At 48.2% G+C, this 19,094-nt stretch overlaps 1 protein-coding gene across 2 annotated transcripts in view; it reads left to right on the top strand.

Moving 5' to 3' along the window:
• Positions 1–19,094, top strand: part of ZDHHC14 (zinc finger DHHC-type palmitoyltransferase 14) — a 266,292-nt gene that overhangs the window by 211,535 nt on the left and 35,663 nt on the right. For both annotated transcript variants that reach the window (XM_059176670.1, XM_059176669.1), the window contains exon 4: positions 15,982–16,119. In XM_059176670.1, the coding sequence (XP_059032653.1) occupies positions 15,982–16,119 (138 nt within the window). The remainder of the gene's footprint in view (positions 1–15,981; positions 16,120–19,094) is intronic.

The following is a 19,094-nucleotide window of genomic DNA, read 5'->3' as shown; positions in this document are numbered from 1 at the left end:
GAAAGACAATGTGGATGGATTCCAGAAATATTTCAGGGAAAGAGCCAGCAGGAGTCCGTGCTTCACTGAATTCATGGTGTTGGGATAGGGGAATGAGGGTTTGAGCCCTTTATCTCTTGGAAGCATGATTATATCCCCATGTTAAAAATTAATGTTTTTAGGGGCGCCTGGGTGGCTCAGTGGGTTAAAGCCTCTGCCTTCAGCAAAGGTCATGATCCCTGGGTCATGGGATCGAGCCCCACATCAGGCTGTCTGCTCAGCAGGGAGCCTGCTTCCTCCTCTCTCTCTGCCTGCCTCTCTGCCTACTTGTGATCTCTGTCTGTCAAATAAGTAAATAAAATCTTTAAATTAAAAAAAAAATTAATGTTTTTAAAGGAAAATGGAGTTCACGTATTTTAAGTGAATCATGGCACGCTGACCTGTCTGTATGGCACATAACTCAGCTTGACTGCCCGGAAGCCTCTGGCCCTTGTTCCAGAACTCCATCCATAGCCACTTAAACCTGAGGACCTAGAAACGATGGGACCAGCTGCAGAGAGCCAGAGCTACAATGTCAAGCCGGAGTGGTTAGTTGGTGTCCGTGAAGTCGGACACATAGAGGGAAGAAAAGAAGGGGGGTGGGGAAGCACTAGAAAAATCACAGCAAGAGAATGAAGAGAGCAAAAAAGACAAACACGGGGAAAGGGAGGGTAGCGAGTGGTGGGGTCAGGAGCTTGCAGGGGGCTGAGAGCAGATGGTGCTAGGACAGGACCCGCCACCCTGGGAGCTGCCAAGGATGCTAGCTTGAGGGCAGACCCCACAGTAACTCTGCTCCCTTCCCCCAGAACGGCCCCCACGGCCGGCATGCTCACGCTGCCCAGGCCTCGCTCTTTACAGTTCACGCAGTGAGCTCCGAGCTTCCTGCTGAGTGGGTAGGTTGTTCTTAGTTGCCGCTAATGAGGAGTCCATTTCCAGTCCTGCCACAAGCAGAGTCTGTCCCCCGTGCTGGAGCCACAGGATAGAGCATGAGAAGAAGCTAGTCCTTCAAGAGCACCCAGGAGTCCCAAGGGACGGGCCATGGGCAGGCATGCAAGCGAGCCCGGGAGGAGAGGGAGCCTTGCCTCTGGGCGTCAGGGGCAAGCAAGGGGCCTCCTGAGGTAGATCCTAGCCGGACTGGGGTCCCATCTGTCCTTGACTCTCTGTCTAAAAGTCATCAGCAGTTTCTTGGAGAGAAAATTGGGAAACAACACCCTAAAACACCTTTTTAGAACGTTTGTCTGTGACTTTGTAGGGTGAGCCCTCATCGTCCTCATCCTGGGAGCTTCAGATTCCAACAGGGTCCTTTGGTGGCATCATCGCTGCCCAAGGAGAGGCCCTAGCTGCCTTACAACCTGTTGTCCGCAGATAGCTGACCTGGGTCATTCTGAGACCACCTGGACCTAAGAGCGGGAGTAATCAAGTAACACGCCCAGCCCCCCAAGTCTGACAGAGGTCACACATGTCATGTTCTCGTCATTCACCATGGGTGAGGCTGAGATGGCAGGAGGGCTCATGCCCCAAATGAGACAAGGCAGGGGAAGTGAGTGGCCTTGGTCTTAGAGCCTGCACTTGGCAGGAGTGAGGTCAGGGCTCTGCCGGTGTAGGAGGGCAGAGCCATCCCTTTGTGACAGACCTTGTGGGCCCAGCTCCCACACTGAATGAGCAAAGCCAGGATGCCCCCGTGTTCATTTTCAGCAAATGACTGTGACTTCCTGTACCAGGGGCTAGAGTTCTCCCACCATACAAAACCAGCCCTTTCTCTTCTGGGCAGCCAATGCATAAACAGGACTCCAGTTTCTAACTGTGGAATGGAAAATACAACCACGGTAGGAAGCAGAAGCCTGCACAGGCCCCGCCCTGTGCGGCTTTCTGGATGATGGGGTCAGATGCTCTCACAGCAGAATGGGGCTCGTTGATAGGTGCACTTGACAAAAAATGCTTTGTTAGAGGATTCTGTTCATTCAAAATAATGCCTTTAAAATAATTTTTGAACATTTCTTTTTTTATTCTGCACATTCATTTTAAAATGGTTTTCAAAAAAAGAGAGACCGTGTGTCTGATGAGATGGTTTGGAAAGCACATCCCCCAGCAACAGGGAGGATTCAAGGACAGAATTTCTGGGGGCCCCGGGGCCCGTTCTCTGCCCGTCTTGGGTGGGCGCCATGGGACTACAGCCCAGTGTCTGTGTGTGCTGCTCCAAGGCCTCCTTCTGAGCCAAAGGTAGATTGGACCTCCGGCCGTGGGTTTTATTTTTATCTGGCTAAGAAGTGCTTGCCTCATTTCTGCCTATAATCGTCAAACTGCAACTCTGCTTTAAAAATACTTTTTTTCAACACCCAGGAAAGCCACAAGCAAGTACCTCGTGAAAGTCTGTTTCTATTGGTCTCCCTGTCCACCCTCTATCCCCCTAGCCCCTTCCCTAAGTGTCCTTCTGACTTGCTGTCTCCCTTGATGCGTGTGTGGTTCCTGGCTTTGTCCCTGGGGAGTCTGTGCTGGGCTTTGTCCCTGTGAAGTGTGTTGGCTCCCTTTGTCTTCCTGAAATCTTGCCCTCCAGTTTATGGCTCTAGCTCAGACCTCTGCTCAGAGCTCAGAGTTCAGAGCTCCAGACCAGCAGCTGCCCCCTGTTTTTCTGACATCTCCACTTGGGGAGCAGAGACATCCCACATCAGCATTTCCCATGACCTTCACCTTGCTGAGAGCCAAACTGTTTGTGGGTCACACTTGGAGTGGCAAGCACTTAAGAGTCACTTTTGACTCTTTCCTTCTCCATCACAGGGCTCTGTCTTACTCGGGGGGTCCCAGCTCCACTCACGTACCCCCCCCCTACCTTTGCTCTGCCAGGGCCAGCGACAAGCTGCTGTCACCTCTCATCATGACCAGGCAGGGGTCTCTTGGTGGCCTCTTCCATCCGTCTCTTCTCCCCATCTGATCCCCCCTCTACGACTCCAGACAGAACGTGATCGTCCAACCCTTCTTGAAAGTGCTTTCCTGCTGGTGGCTCCTAGGAAGGAGGCCGACATCCTTAACCCAGTCAAACATGAGGATGTGTGCCCTGCCCACCTCTCCGGCTTGGCCTCCCTGTCTTCGCCTGTCCTGGAACAAGCCACAGTCTCCTCAGTGAACTCCTGCCTGCCTTTCGGGGAGGGACCTGGGAAGCCTCTCCTGGCTTTCTGAACTCTGCCTGCATGCACGAGGCTGTCCTGATAGAAGGCTCATTTGGAGTGGGTGCTCCAGGAGGGCAGGCGGTATCTCTTTCCCTCGTTCCATGTTCCCAGCCGCCGGCACCTTACCTGGCATGAAGCTGCTCCGTTAATATTTGGGAATAGAGGGAGCAAAAAGAAGGAGACAAGGAAAGGAAAAAGAAAGATTAAACATTCCTCTGGCTATATCTACCTTCATCTCTCCACCTTACCTTCCTCTCTTTAAAAAAAAAAAAAAAAAAAAGGTATATTGCTTTTTTAGTTCTCTCACTATGTTAGTGCTCTCAACTGAAACAAAAACATTTCCTTCCCAAAATTTACACTAAATAAAACTCACCACCCCACCCACAAACTCTCAAAGTTCAAGAAGTACAAATAACATCTTCAGACTCCCAAGAGAAAAGATAAAAAGTTATAAAATAGAAGTTTGATCAGAAGCTAATACCCCTGATAACAGCTCTGGGAGCATGGAAATGGCATGATTGAGAATGCATTTTGGCCTCTTACAGATAGGATACCTACATCCGTTTATTCACTGGGCAAGTATCTGAGGGCCTGCCCTGTGCCAGCTACAGATGTGAATAAAGCAGTAGCTGCTTTCCAACTCTTTTCTTTCCTGCAACTCACAGGAAGAAATGCATATTCGCTGGTACTTGATGTATATAAATGTTTCGTGAAGCAGTAACTTGATTACATGAGATGCCTTGGTATTTTCCAGGCTATTTGTCTCCCTTTTTTAAAATCGGAATGCTGGTCATGGCCAACTAAATTAATTTCATGACCCACTACTTAATCACAGCCCTTAGTTTGAAAGACCCTGAATAAAACATAGGCCCTTCCGGTAAGGAAAGCCGCTCACGCTCTGTGTGGGTGCACGGCAGCTGGAAGTTACGCGGGGTGAGTAGAGAGCCGTCCTCCAGCTGTGTTAAATCCTTTATTAACGTGTAATCAGTTTACACTGTTTTGTATAGTGAAAGTGTATTTTCAGTGCTACCGCTAGCTAATTTGAACTTTAGGAATAAAATTAGATTTTAAGAAAAAAAAAAAAAAAAAAGAGGTGGGGCTCTAGGACACTGTTCCTCAGGACCCGAGGGCGGCACATTGAACAGACCCATCTGCCTGCCTTCTTAGAACAACTCAACTTGAAAATTTGTTGTTTGAAGTGAGTTGCTTCATTTTCAGCAAGGGAAACCATCGATCAACCATTCTTAACCCTAGGGTCTAAGAACAGGCTTGGGGTGGTTGTATGGAAACTGCTGTGTATGAGGGCGTGGAGGGGATGGGGTACAGTTTTCATCAGATTTTCAAAGCATTTGGGAATAAAAAGCATTAAGAACCACTGCCCTAGAGGTCAGAAACCTGAGTTTCTTTTTTTGTTGTTGTTGTTTAAGATTTTTTATTTATTCATTTGACTGAAGGATAGAGAGAGAGCAGAAGCAGGGGGGGCAGCGGAGGGAAAGGGAGAAGGCGGCTCTCTGCGGAGCAGGGAACACAACGTGGGGCTCGATCCCAGGACCTGGATCATGATCTGAGCCGAAGGCAGACGCTTCACTGACTGAGCCACCCAGGCGCCGCCAGAAACCTGAGTTTCTGATATTGGTGGGAAACTGTAGCCAAGAGGATGGGTTTTAGCCTTCGCTTCCTCCTGCGCCCTCCCTGTCATCCTTCTTCTCTCATTAACCTCACCCCTATCATGCCGTCCTCAGTCACACCTCCAGCAGCCCCGGGCCAGCAGCAGGAGCCTCCCCTGGCCTGGCCGCTGGACCTGAGCTCCGTAGCTCTGGCCTTGTCAGCAGCGAGGCATTTTCCACTTGCTCTCCACAAGGGATGGGACGTCAGCCTCCTGCAGGTTTAATAGTCCATCACCATGTCCCTGCTGTACTTCTCTCTTAGATGCCCTTTGTAAATCCTTTCAGACAATCCGATGGAATTTCTAGCCATTAATTGTCCTCGATAGAAAATCACTTTCCCAGACCATAAACCCTTGGCAGTTAGCAGGTCTGGCTTCATGGCTGTGCAGGACCCAAGGTCGATTTAATGCTCTGCTGTCGCTGTCTTGAAATTCTTGCGAATTTTTTTTTTTTTTTTAAGAGAGAAAAAGAGAGTGCCCTTGCGTGTGCCAAGGGTGGGTGGGGAGGAACAGAAGAAGAGGGAGAGAGAGAATGTTAAGCAGGTCCCACATCCAGCACAGAGGTGACCCAGGGCTCGGCTTGGGGCTTGATCTCACAACTCTGAGATCATGACCTGAGCCAAAATCAAGAGTCGGATGCTTAACCGACTGAGCTATCCAGGCACCCATCTTATGAATTTTTCTATAAGATGCCCTATAGGGTCATTTTGCAGTGGACCCCGCAAATTATGTTGGTAATCCTGACCACTAGAGAGAACCTTGACCTCTTCTTTTGAGTGCCTTGTTTTAAAACAGTAATTGACGATCCACTGGCTAGACCAGAGTGACTCAGGGATGTGCTGGCACACTTCTCGTGAACAACAGCCACCAACGAGAAGACAACCCACTATATTTAGCTTCTGAGAAATCAGTGCTGATCTGATTCTGGTGGGAGGGGGAGTATTTATGTAGCACTTTGTAGTCTGAAGGCTTTACAGCCTCTGGTTCCTTCTGGGCCTACCCTGGGTCTATAAGAGGACCAGTTCTTATCAATTATTTATAGTTCCTGCTGCTGAAGCCTGCCAGCACTTCCTAATTTTGTGCAAGACAGACTCAGTTGACTTCAATCTCTGACATTTGTATTCAGCCCTATGATCTTAATATTTGAATTGGAAAGAACCTTGACAGTAGTATATCCAGCTACTGGGACCCACATACCTGCCTAGGGGACATTGCTTAATCAGCCTTTAGGGTTAGGTCACAGGTCCTTTCTCCTGAGAACCCAGTGGCCTTTCAACAAGGCTCCCCCAAGCTGTCACTTGACAAGAGCGGGATACCATACATACTGGGATCTTAACTTGGGACTGCTCGGAATAATTACAGGGAACATTTACTAGCTGGTTGTAGTATGTGGGGGTGACAGGGGGGTTGTAAGCAGTGGGCCATTTTAGAAAATGCAATATAATGGGGAAACTCAATATATAAAACCAATAGAGGTCTGTCTCCTCTAGTTGAAAGGGAAGAAAAGGTGAATGACTAGAGAGAGGGACCTCCCAGCACCCAAGGAGCTCATTCTGGAAACGCAGCAGTTCTATGTCCCATCAAGGCTGCACCCAATGGGGAGGCTCCAACAGCGGGAGCCGCACAGGGAGTATAAGCACAGGGCTCATGGGATCTTATTTGCTTTGGGTGGTCCTTCTAGCAGCCATGTGGAGCACACACGGATGGGGTGCCCCCGGAAGGTTTGACAGTGGTTCACAGAAGAGCTGATAAAGGCATATGCACTGCGATGGCCTTCAGAGACGGGGGCAGAAGCATGAACAAGACAGCAGGATACAGCGGGCACTCCTGTTGGCCAGCTGCATATGAGGAATGGGCAGAAAGTACATTCTCCACCTTGGGCAGCCAGATGCCTCGAGGGCACCATTTGCTAAGACGAAGGCAGTGGTGAGGAGAAGAGTGAACAGGGAAGCATAATGAATGTAGCTTTGGACCACTGAAGGTGAGGTGTCTACAAGACCGGTAGGTAGGAATGCCTAGTGGGCCGTTGGAAGGATAGCAAGAGCTCAGTCAAGGTGAATGTATCAGTAAGAGAAGTAAAGGAGCTTGGGGTGAGTGACATCCAAACACACCCTCAGTTCCTTGTGCTCAATAGGAATGACTGGGTTACCTACCCTCAACGGTACCCTCCCAAACCTGGATGTTTGCACCAGATCACCAAGCCTTGAATCAAAGGGACAAAGGGACTGTGGAATCTCAGGCACATGTCCCGGAATGCCAATCACACAAGCAGCTGGGGACGCAGATACTTGAGGGGCCGAACATCTGCGCAGAGTGACAGCAGCTGTGAGGATTTGGGAAAACCCTACAGGGGACTTCTGAGCATCAAATATCCCTTCAGCCCATCTGAGTCTGGCTTTTCTTCTATTCTGTATTGCAAAGTAGGGCAGCCGGGACTATCCAGTAGGATAACTGCACTGAGCCTCCAGAAGGCCTTAACTCTGAGCATGCTAGGCAGGGTGGGTGCCTCAGGGTCCCACCTTTTCGAAATGCAAAATTGGGGACAATTACGAATATTACAGATATGAATATTGGCCACATGACTAAAGAACGGTTACAGGGGGAGCACGGGCCCCTGTCACTCTCCGGTCCCACATCTGTGTTCATCATCTCGTAACACATAGTCATTAGTGGTAGCCACGAGACACAGCTATATTACTGGATGAGCTATTACATGGGAAAGCACCCTAAAATATATAAAGCACAGCACATATTTGCCATCCTTTCCTTGCACTGGTCTTCTGTTTTAGCTCTACTCGTCATAAAGTTGGGTCTACAATTTCAACTTAAGAGAAATAAAATGTCTCAGAACCTTTGCAAAAAGATTTCATTCTGGGTAAATTTTTTAAGATTATTACTTTGAACACATCAGAGTTTGTTATGCAAGGGGTTCATCATCAATTCCACTGAGTTATTGTATCCTGCTCATCGACACAGCTCTGTGCCCGAGACGACATCAGGTCTTTGCTACAAGATCGTAGAAGGGCTTACTCCAGAAAAGCATTCCCATCAGGAGCACAGGCTTCCAACCATATATGTCCATAGTCAAATTGACAGCTTTTGAAGAGCCTTAGAATCATCAGCTTTACATGTGTTATGTGCCCACAAGATAAACCACTTCTGAAACCCTTGTTCTCAAACCTTCATTTTGGGCTTCAAAACCACAGTGATGGGACATGAAAGAACGTGACTGAAGTGTGGGAACGTGAGGAAATCAGCAACAGGACATCAAAAGGGGTTCTTGACCCAGACCCAGCATGGAGCAACCAGGGCCTTGGCAATTCCACCTGCTCCCGGCTTCACTCTCCTCACCTGTACCCGGGCACCTGGGCTGCCTCTCTCCCAGGGCCGGTGTAAGATAAGCGAACACTAACAAGGACTAAAAATCAGAAAGCCCTACAGATGTTCAAGTCATTCCGATGTCAGGTGATGTTGATATTGATTTCAAGGCCTGGAATTACTAGAGAGGCATGGAGAAGTTTCTGAGGGGTGTTGGGTGATAGCACGAGCTTGTTTTTTCAGACTCAGAAGATAGTTTTATTCTGTGGAGAATGAAGAGGAATTCCCAGACAGCGTTTCTGGCCCTGCAGACCCACAGACAGTGGGGAGCCAAGGCTGAGAGGGGTCTGGGCAGGCTCATAGAATGACTGCCAGGAAGTAAGACTTCCTGAATGCCCAGGCATTGGCTTATTTCAGAGTTTCACCACACAGCAGGGACCACCCATGCCTCAAGACTGTTGTCTTGAGAATATGCAAATTTGAACTTACATTACTGATTTTGTCAAAATGAGCCAGAGCTCTAATCCAGCAACTAAATTCCAGGAAGCTCAAAGAGCTCAATAGTGGGGCTCTCATCTGAGTCTTCCCGAGGCCAGAGATGCTGGGACAGCGAGACCGGAGAAGGCAGTGCCATTTGCCTGCCTCATTGGAACTGACACTTCCTAGGATGCCCCCCTAGGATCCCAAATTTAAGAATTCTTTCCTTCTACCTCATAATGGGCTGATTCACTTTTTAAAGTCATCGTATTTCTATTACCTTTCTTATATCTCTTTTCAAAAACTATTTGTATTACAAACTAAATTGTCTTTTCCTGCCTTCCTCCCCATTTTGGGGAGATACTATTTCTCTTTGCTTCTCTGGAAAGACATTCATTTTCCCCCCTCTTTTCAAGTTTTGTTGTCATCTTTGTTTCTCAGCCATGGTCTCCCTCATGGCACAGCTGCTTCCAAAGGCTGGCTTCTTCCCTGCGTGCTTCCCCTCCTTCTAGAAGCAGAAAATTCCCCCAGCATTGGAAACCAGCCTTACAAACAGAAGTTAAGCAAACTGAGACAATTCAAGGAAATAGAAATGTGTACAGATTGCCATTGGGGGAGCTAAAGGCACCTTAGTTTTGTGTTGTCAAGTCCCCTCCCTCAATGCCCAAAAAGACTCAGTACTTTGCCAGTTAATGGAGAAGCTAGAGCAGGGGTGGGGGGTCGGGTGCAGATGAGACCATGCTTTGATTCCACATCACTGCCCAAGGTGACGTTAAATTGCATTGTAAAGTTTACAACAACTCTACATTTACTTGTTGGTTTTACATGGGAAATTTTAGTTTTTTAACCAATAGAGCTAAAAGCTGTAGAATCTTAATTTATAGGCCATTTGCAAGGGCTCAAGACTGGAAAAAATCCATACAGGGACTAAGAAAACAGAGTCATTTTGCATTTTACTTTATAGCTCACAGGGGCCTAGGAGCTTATCGAATTCAACTTTTTACACATGAAGAAATTGAGTCCCCATGTAGAGATGATAAATGAAGGCCACAAGATTAGTCAATATGATATTACAGGTAGAATTCATCTTCAGGTAAGGAGCCTTACTCCTTAGCAGTGGGGTAGAAGACCTTCCCTGATACGTCCCTTTGCCCCAAATAACCCCCAAAGCCCACAGTCGCGATAGATTTGTCAAATCCATATGTCTCCAAAGGAGACCCCTCTTCTGATTTTCCCTCTGCTGACAATGTGGTCATCATTTGATACATTGGGAGGACTTCCTGATTGAGGGCAGGCATCCCCAGACTTGAGCTAGCTAGGTCTTGCTGGGTTGCGGGTGCCCAAGTTTGCTGCTCTAGGAGGCAAGGGCCGGGCCTTTAGGCCCATCTGATACAGCAACCAGCCCAGGAGTCAGGAACAGGTGGTGGTTTAGGGTTCGGGTTAACACCTGGACTCTAGTGCCAACTTCTCCAGCTGCACTTTCTCATCTGTAAAATGGGCATAATAGTGTCAACCTTACCAGGTTGCCTGAGAAGTAAAGGACACATTCATGTGAAGTACTGAGCACAGTGGCTGGCAAGGACTCGTGGGGATAAAAGTGGGTAAGAGTGAGAGAAGGAGGAGGAAGTGGAGTGAGCATCCCAGGCTGTTTTCCAGAAACCTAACCAGTCCTTGAACATAGCAGCAAAGCTGTTTTAACTTGGGCCTTACCAAAAGTTTAGAACGGTATAAATTATTTAGTGTCTAAGAAGTGCATGGGAATCATAAAGGCCAGATAACAATATGTACCACTCTAATATTTCATCAATTAAAAAAACAAACAAACAAACAAACAAAAAAAAAGGTATCTCATAAGGCAAGATTTTTCTAATTTGGGATGTTGAAAAAAAAAAAGCCCTAGGTTTAAAGAAAAAATAATTTCCCATTTCATATATTTGAAAACATTTAACTTAATTTAGAGGTAACATTTAAATTAGGAGTTTTAAATTTCAGTTGTATATTTCCATCTATTTTTTCACATGATTCCCAAGATGCTCTTGGGGGAAGAAATTGGCATTATTTCCCTTCCGACCAAGCTGAGATGCAGCCCAACCAGAGCCCAGAACCATTGTCTGGAAAATGCACAATTTTCTGGTCTGCAGCTGCCTGGACTGAGGGTACGGTCTTCCTCTATCTTTGGATTGATTCCACTCTTGAGGGCCTATATTAGAGCCAGACTTTGAGGAGATTTTAACCTCTTAAACTTTAAAGCATTGTATTTCTTTCTCTGGCAGCCTTCAAATACAACTTCTGCAAATATTTTTGCCTTAATGTTTCAGTGGATTGTTCTATCCTCGCGCAGTTTTAATACCGCTCCTGTTTTCCTTGTGTTTGGGGTCTTTTTCCTATTCCATTCCTTCCCCTGATCTTCCTTTAGTTGGAGGAGAGACACAGTCTCCCCTCCAAACCTGCGGCTCTCGATGGGCAGAGTGTCTCTGGGTGATTCCCTCCTCTGTAAAGTGTGGGCATAGCACCTACAATGGGGCTGTTATTCAGGATAAATGACAAATGACAAGGTAATCCTAACAACACATAATACATCATGACGTAACAGGCAGCCGATAAACGGTACCTTCAATCATCACTAATAATACTGTGTTCATTATTATTTTGAGTTTTGAGCTAACAAAGTAAGACCATAATTCGTTTTTCTGGGGCCTCCTTCCCCCACTAAAGATCTCAGGGCAGGTGACTTTTTGAAGTTGGCCTGCCTCCCAGCCATAGCATCTGGGTCTCCCAGTCTATCCTCTGGAGCTTTTGATAAAACCTCTCCGCCTCCGTCTGTTAGTGGGAGAAGCCAGAGGCCCCTTCTCGCCATGCGATGACTCACACTGACTGTCCAGTTGGTGCTCTGGTCGACAGCTGCCACCCCTCAGGCTTGTCTGAGTGCTTTCAGATCTCACGGACCCCTGCCTTTTCCTCAGGTTGGCTCGCCCAAAATCTTCTCTTTCACCAGCATATTCCATGTCTGCACCTGGCAACCAGCGATCTCTTGGATACCTACCAAAAGCCATTAAAGGCATCTCTTCATTGGCTTGATGCCTGTGTGTTGAGTGTCTGCCAGGCTGTTCGGGTAGCTAGAAATGGTTTCTTGCTGCACACTCACCTGGGGAAGGAGGAGAGGACAATTCACAGATGATTACAGGGCAGCGTGGTGCTAACAGCGCTGAGGTCAGGGTGCCCCAGCTAGCTCCTCAGATCTCCAGTCTTTTCAGAGAACCTTCCATGTTTGTCTGCACCTACTGCCCCTCTGTGCTGTCCCCCTCCCGTCAGGCTCTGTTCCGGTGTGCAGGGAAGGCTGAGCACAGATCCAGGACAGTGCGACAGCACAGGAATAGCTCCTGGTGCTTTGGAAAGGAACCCTCCAGAAATGCCACGGTGTAGAGACCACTCCCTTCTGGCAGGGTCCAAACTTGAGAATCAAGGGCTGTGGCAGCAGCTCCAAAAAATTTATTCTTAAAAGACTCTCCCACAACACCCCATATACCCACAGCCACCCCCAACCCCAGGACAGACGACACTCCATTTAACTTTTCCCTGCAGGAAATACACAAACTGACCTCTAGTGACAGCTGTTCGAAATGTCCCAGATGTTGCGGACGCATGCAGCTACCTTTGCCAGCTGTTGGGTCCCCCTTCTCCTCCCTCAGATGACCTCTTGCCCAGGCAGTTCCTGCTTCCCACAGGCTCCCCGAGGGCATGTCATGCACACTTCCTCTTGCTCCAGCTCGGCCTGTACCCAATTCCTGTCTGCTCCTCTCCCTGGAAACTGAGTCACAGGAGTCTTCCCATTCAGAACAGCCCCAGGTGCCCCCTGAGCTTCCTCCACTCCGAGCAAGGGCACATGTGTTCTGAGCAGAGCCATGCAGGACGGGGTGAGCACCCCTTGTCCTGCTTTTATCCCCGACCCGTAAAGGGAGGACGCGGTGTGCTTGCCAGCACTGGCGAGAGAGAGCAGACTGCGTGAGATGCTAAAGTAGCTTTTCTCGGCGAGGAGTTCACTCCTTAAGTGCGAGAAAAGTTGGAGTCTGAAAATAAAGCATCGCATCCAATAAGATGAGGAGCATCTTGAAGCCACGGAGTGTTGTTGTTGCTGTTGTGTTCCTTCCTGGCACTTGGCATGGCACCGGGCACCTGCAGAATACTCAGGAAGGGCCACGTGCATTTCATGGCCGGGAGTCCCGGAGGCAGATGGAGCGGGCTTCGTGCCAGCTTTGCTGTGCACCAACTGAGCGCAGTGTTGGGCAACACGCTTGCTGGCGTGGACGTCCTCTTGGGAGTATGAGCGTTTATGCAGCCATTTGACAAACATGTATTAAAGACTTAGCGTAGCGCTGGCAAACAAACACAAGCAAAAAATGAATGATTGTGGAGAAAAGTGGGGGTAGAGTGGACAGGACCTGTTGAAGGTGGCCCATGCCATTTTGGCATCACCAGTGTGTGGTTGGATGAAGAGAGACTTCCCCGTGGTGGAGAATCCATGGAGAGGAGAAGGGGCCCAAGCTGAGCCCCAGCGGGCAGGCCACCGCCGCTAGTCGGGCAGAGAGGGACGTGGAGGAAGGGGCTGGGAGGAGGGCGCTGGGAGAGCTGGCGTTCCCGCCATTCCTGGTTTCGTAGGACCCTCCCAGACGCCATGAGCAAGGGTCTCCTGCCCCTCACCTTCCCCAGCTGCTCTGCCTCCCGCCGGAAGACCAGAGTTCCCGCTTAGCTAAGACTTCTCAGCTAGAAAGAAAACAGCCGCCTGCCCCACTAGCCATGGTCTACCGTGGGCTACAAAGACCCTGGTGCTTCGAGGGGCCGTGTCCACAGTGCTAGTTACACCTCCCAAGCCCTGATAGATACTTGAGGCAGAGGCTCAGTTCACATCGTATCTGGGGTTTGGAAATCGGCTTTCACAGCTGGAATCAGAAGTTCCAATCTAGCATGTCCTCCTGTGCCCCTGGGTGTCTACCTCCCATTCCCCTGTTCGGTCCTCATGGATCAAGAAAAAGAGGCTTCTCAAAATGACAGACTCAAAGTCTTAGGAATATCTGGTTGGTTCAGATTTTTTTTCCTTTTTTTGCCTTTCTTTGTGTAGATGTCTTCTCGTATAGTCTGTGTAGACCAGTGACTTGGGAGAAATGAGGTGGTTTTGGCACAGGAGTTAACTTTTCCAGCTGTGTGGACTCGGCAGCCCACGTTAACACAGGACAGGGGACTGCCACCAGAGATCCCTTCGCGCAGGTGTCAGCTTCGTACCGGCCAGCAGCTTGTCATTAGGCCAGTGAGCTCTGAAATCTCTCTTTGGCTCCTCTGTTCACACTGGCCGTTTCTCCATAACGCACCTTGAGAGTTAGGATGGATATTACAGTTCCTTTACCACCACTGTTCCGAATGACCCTTGTGCCCTTTTCAAGAAGCAATCTTGCAGGAGACATAAAATGGGAGATGAGTGATTTATGACAGGTGACCAGAAAGAAAGGACCCTCTGCCTTTCCTGGCTTTGGACTGGCTTACTTACATAGTCGCACCTCCCAAAAGCCTCTCTGTATGTTTTTAAAACATAGATATTTAAAATCTGAAAACTGGGTAGAAGATAAGCTTGGGGAAGACCCCAAATGAAAAGCTAAGGTGTCCCCCGCCCCCCAGTGTTTTTGGCCCCCGTGGGTGGCAGGCGGTGTAATCAGGGTGAGTGTGTTAGTAGGACACTTCCACATAGTCCTTCTGGAAGGAAGATCCGCTGAGCCGCGAGAAGAGAAGCCCTTGGCCATGACTTGCAAGGGGAGGGACAAATCACAATGGCATTACAGAATTTGTGTGAAATTCCTGCAGTGAGAAGATGTGAATTTGTCCGCGGGCTTCCGAGGGAGACAGTGTTAGAGCACCCAGTGTCAACCCTCAGGCGTCCACAGGGCACCAGGGCCAGCGTATGGGGGGGGGGCTGGCCTCAGCTTCTGGCCCCCCTGCTCCTGAGGGGTCTCCTCTCCTCTTTCTAGGACTCAGTTTGCTCCTCTAGAAAAGGCAACGTCATTTTTCCTCCTAGAAATGGCTCAAGGCCAGGGGTATCAAGACATGCAACTTCTCTCGACAAACCACAAAACACCGTGTACTTTTTTTTTTTTTTTTAAGATTTTATGTATTTATTTGACAGAGATGACAAGTAGGCAGAGACACAGGCAGAGAGGAGGCAGAGAGGAGGAAGCAGGCCCCCTGCCGAGCAGAGAGCCCGATGTGGGGCTCGATCCCAGGACCCTGAGATCATGACCTGAGCCGAAAGCAGAGGATTAACCCACTGAGCCACCCAGGCGCCCCAACACCGTGTACTTTTAAAAATGCGCTCCCAGATATTAGGTAACCCCTCAACAAGCCTGTAAGAGCATCTTCCCTTTACAAGTAACTTAGCTGAGAATTGCGGACTAAAAAATCTAGTGTGTTACATTGGACGTGAAGATCACAGTTTGATTTTTAAAATACAGTTTTCCTACAACTATTGAAATAGTGGAGACATTCCTTGGGAAATGGTTGTTATGGGATGTGAGAACAAGAGGAGGACCCCTCTGTCCTACCGCCCCTGTGACCTCTGTCTGTGGCTACTCACACGCACACACGCACCCCCGTGCACGCATGCGTGCACACAAACAAGACAGAAGACTGTTGTGTGAATCTCGGAGGCTTTTGCAGAAGAAGGAAATCTTTTCTCATCATGATAAGAATTTGAGTTCCCATTCCTTTAAGTTACTGCTTGAGAGGAAGGTGTGTTCCTTGTTTTTTCAAAACAGCTAAGTTCTGTTGGAAGAATGATTCTGTTCTGGAAACATCTTCATGTTAAGCATTTCCCTGAGTGGTGCATTTGGAAATATGCGGTTGGATGTAATTTTGTGGTACAGTTGACCTTGACCAGCACAGGCCAGGACCTCGTTGGGCCGGTGATTCCTGGGCAGTCCTCCATAAACACAGCGCAGTGCTGTGAATGTATTATCTTTTCCTTACAGTTTCCTTCATAACATTTTCTTTGCTCTAGCTTACTTTATTGCCAGAGTAGAGTATATAATAATATAACGTGTAAAACGTGTGTTACCCGACTGTGTATGTGATCGCTGAGGCTTCCAAGCAACAGAAGGCTATCAGTAGTTCCATTTCAGGGGAGTCAAAGTTAGATGGGGTGTGCAGCTGTGCGGAGGCCAGCATCCCAAACCCCGGCACCGTTCAAGGGTCGATGGTTTGTCAGAGTATTGGGGGGCAGGGAGGGGCTCCTTCGAGTAAAAAGACATTCTATTAACTGATTTCCTTTTTTTTTTTTTTTTCTGCCTCTCATTTCAGAACGGTTTGATCACCACTGTCCCTGGGTAGGCAACTGTGTGGGGAAAAGAAACTACAGATTTTTTTATATGTTTATTTTATCTCTGTCTTTTCTGACAGTCTTTATATTTGCATTCGTTATCACCCACGTCATTCTTCGTAAGTATGCTGGTGAAATCAGATGATGTATGTAACCATGTGCCTGCCTTTAGTTTTCTGATTTAATTTTGAGTTAGTATTTTGATCATTTCGGGCTCTTTCTTCTCTTTTCCCCTCTCCTGTTCCTCTCCTCACGTCCAGCCTGCCCCTTCGTGTACGCCCCTTCCTCCCTCCCCGTCCCCCCTCTCTGTCACCCCCCAGCCTCTTTCTCTGCCCTTCTTCCTGCCCCTTGTTCCTCCTACTCCCATTCCTCATCTTTCCAGCCACAGCTACCAGATCACCCAGATCAAGCTCTCTTTGCACTTACAAGATTTTTTCCTTCATAGGCTTGCCCCTGTTCCAACCTCAGTGACCTCACTTTCTCTTTGGCTCAGGGATCCCCTGGAAGACTCATTCCCACATTTTGCACAAAGGATAATGTGCTGTAATGATAAGCATCAAACAGTAGTTTTGTTTTACTTTTAACATGATACTGGCTTATGTAAGAACAGTCCCCATCCTGAGAAAACAATGTCTAGGGAATGAAGACTGGGTTTCCTTACACACACACACACACACACACACTCTAAAGATACACAATCAAAAAGATTTCCAGTTATCGGCTGACCATTAGTAAATCCCTGGTGTACGAAGGAAGCAACTTTATTAAAAATGAGATTGGGATATTAAGGAGATTAATATGTATTTGCCTCGGCAGATGACATTTTTCATTTCCCATTCTGAAGGTCATAACTTTGAATTTCTTTTGATTTCTGGTTATCCACTTTCCAACAACAGGGAATGATGAGAAGGAAGGAAATTGGCTTTGAACTATAAACTTAAGCTTTTTAAATTTCCGTTCCAGTGCCATTAGCAACATTAAAGTCGAGCACTGCCTCTTGTCCACATTCCAGAAATGGAACCGCCCATTAGCAAATGCAGAGCTCCCTTTTGCCCTGTTTCTGGGAGCATCTGAACACGGCCTCCCTTTCTCCCCGTGGGGCAGTGCTGAAACGCAGAGGGTGTGCTAAGGCTAGAGTTACTCTCGGCCTCTCTTTTAGTGGGGCGGGGGCTTAAGCCAAGGAGGCAGTATGGAGAATTTCACATGGATGTGTTGGTCAAATTCAGACATGAAGTAGAATCTCCCAAATTTTCATGGCATTTTAAAACTTAGGTCCCCTTCTTTGGGCTGAAATCCCTTCATGCCAACGGGACTCGGGCTGGGCGTCTATGCTTGAGGGCCGAGACCCCGTGCGCTCCCAAGAAGGGGCTAGCCATTTGTTAGAGGCCCTTTCCACACTCACCATGGCCTCTGCAAAGGCACCTTTTCCCTCTCATTTCAGAGTTGAAAAGTGGTAAAAATGCAGCCAGGGTCCTCTCTGCATCTTAAGAGGCAAAAGAATCAGAAACGACTCGAGAAGAAATAAACACCGAGACCTCAGTGCATTTAGAACATTAAAAAATAGAATTTAAACTTGACATTTTTGGATCATCTTTAGCAACTTCAGAATGCTTTTCTATGTATATTATTGGGACATATTTATGACCTTGCCCCTGTGTTCTGGACACCAAGGGCCAGTTTTTGCTTGCACACCTGCACACATGAGCTTCGGGAGCACACGCACACACACACTCACAGTGAAACTGGCCACTGCCCCCACAGTTGGGTGATGTACACTGCGCTTTATCTCCCCTCAGGTTTTAGTCACCCTAGACCCAACAAAATGGAGTTTGCTGTCATTTACGCTTATATATTTTAATCCCATCAAAATAAAACAACAACAACAAAAAAAACCCCAAAACATTCAGAATTTATCTGCTTGCAAGTTACCCGAATATGTTGAACAAAAGCAAATAAGGATTTTCCTCTCCTCTTATTCTGCACCCACCCAACCCCCCCCCCCCAACAACCCCACCTCCCCCTGACTTGGCTCGGCACTCAGTGCTCTCAGGAAGGGTATGTTTTTACATGGCTCCCATGATCCCCCAATATTCTGAAAACATTGGCCAAGGCAGGACACTGAGAGCAGCTGGAGAACTGTCCTGAGTTTTCCCTGCCAGGTAACAGGCTCCGGGGGTTGGGGAGGAGGGGGTTGGAGGCCATGACAGGAAGGGGAGCCAGGGCGGAATCCTGTGGCAGCAGAGATTCTGAGGAAGCGGACAGCCAGACTTCCTCATTAAGAATGGAAAGTTTGGGAAAGTGGGCCAGTTTAGATTCAGTAGGGAAAGAGAATTCATTTCTTTTAATGTCCTCATTTTACTTCTCTAAGATCTGCCCCACCCCACTTGCTGGTTTTGCCCCCCTGGCCTCACAGAGACAGAAGCGACAACCTTAAGCTTTCCTTATTCGTCTTCCCACCTTTGGGCATCCTAGCCCCGGGCACATCTTTGTGTCTCAGTGGTGGCCACTGGGGAAGACAGCACAGAGGAAACGGGACTTTGGGGACAAATGCTTAGCCCTCCCGTGGCCAGCCACAGTTCCCTCTTACACAGAGGGGTGTGGGACCCTGCCTCTCACTCCCCCGTGCAGCTGCGGCAGCACGGGACACTGTGCCCAGCCCAGCTGTTCCTCTGCTGCTGCTCCAGGCCGGATTCCATTCCCCACATACACAGCTTCACCCAGCACAGCAGGAACCACTCAGGGATGGGAGCTCCAAGCATTCCTCCTCTTGGGCTTTTGTGTTTAAAAACCATGGCGACAACATGTAAAAGACAAAATGTTTCTTGTCAGATGCATCTTTCCTCAAGCCCCTAAAGAAAGTATTTTTTGCACCAGCAATTCACTCCTAAAGGAGTGAATAATAAATTGTCACTTTATGAGCTATGTTGTACTCCGGGTGCAGATAAAGACATCTTTTAGACGCAGCCTAATTTATAGGATGTCCGAGGTCAACAGTTAATGAACTTTGGAAAAACAGTCTTTCATAAGAGAAGAGGAAGAAAATAACATCCCATATTCTGTTTTCCTATTAAAATGAGGAAAACAAAGGAGTAAT

This window comes from Mustela lutreola, chromosome 6 (assembly GCF_030435805.1).
Source record: "Mustela lutreola isolate mMusLut2 chromosome 6, mMusLut2.pri, whole genome shotgun sequence".
NCBI classification, from domain to species: domain Eukaryota; kingdom Metazoa; phylum Chordata; class Mammalia; order Carnivora; family Mustelidae; genus Mustela; species Mustela lutreola.
Note: the sequence above shows the minus strand (reverse complement) of the source record. Positions and strands in the feature narration are given on the sequence as shown.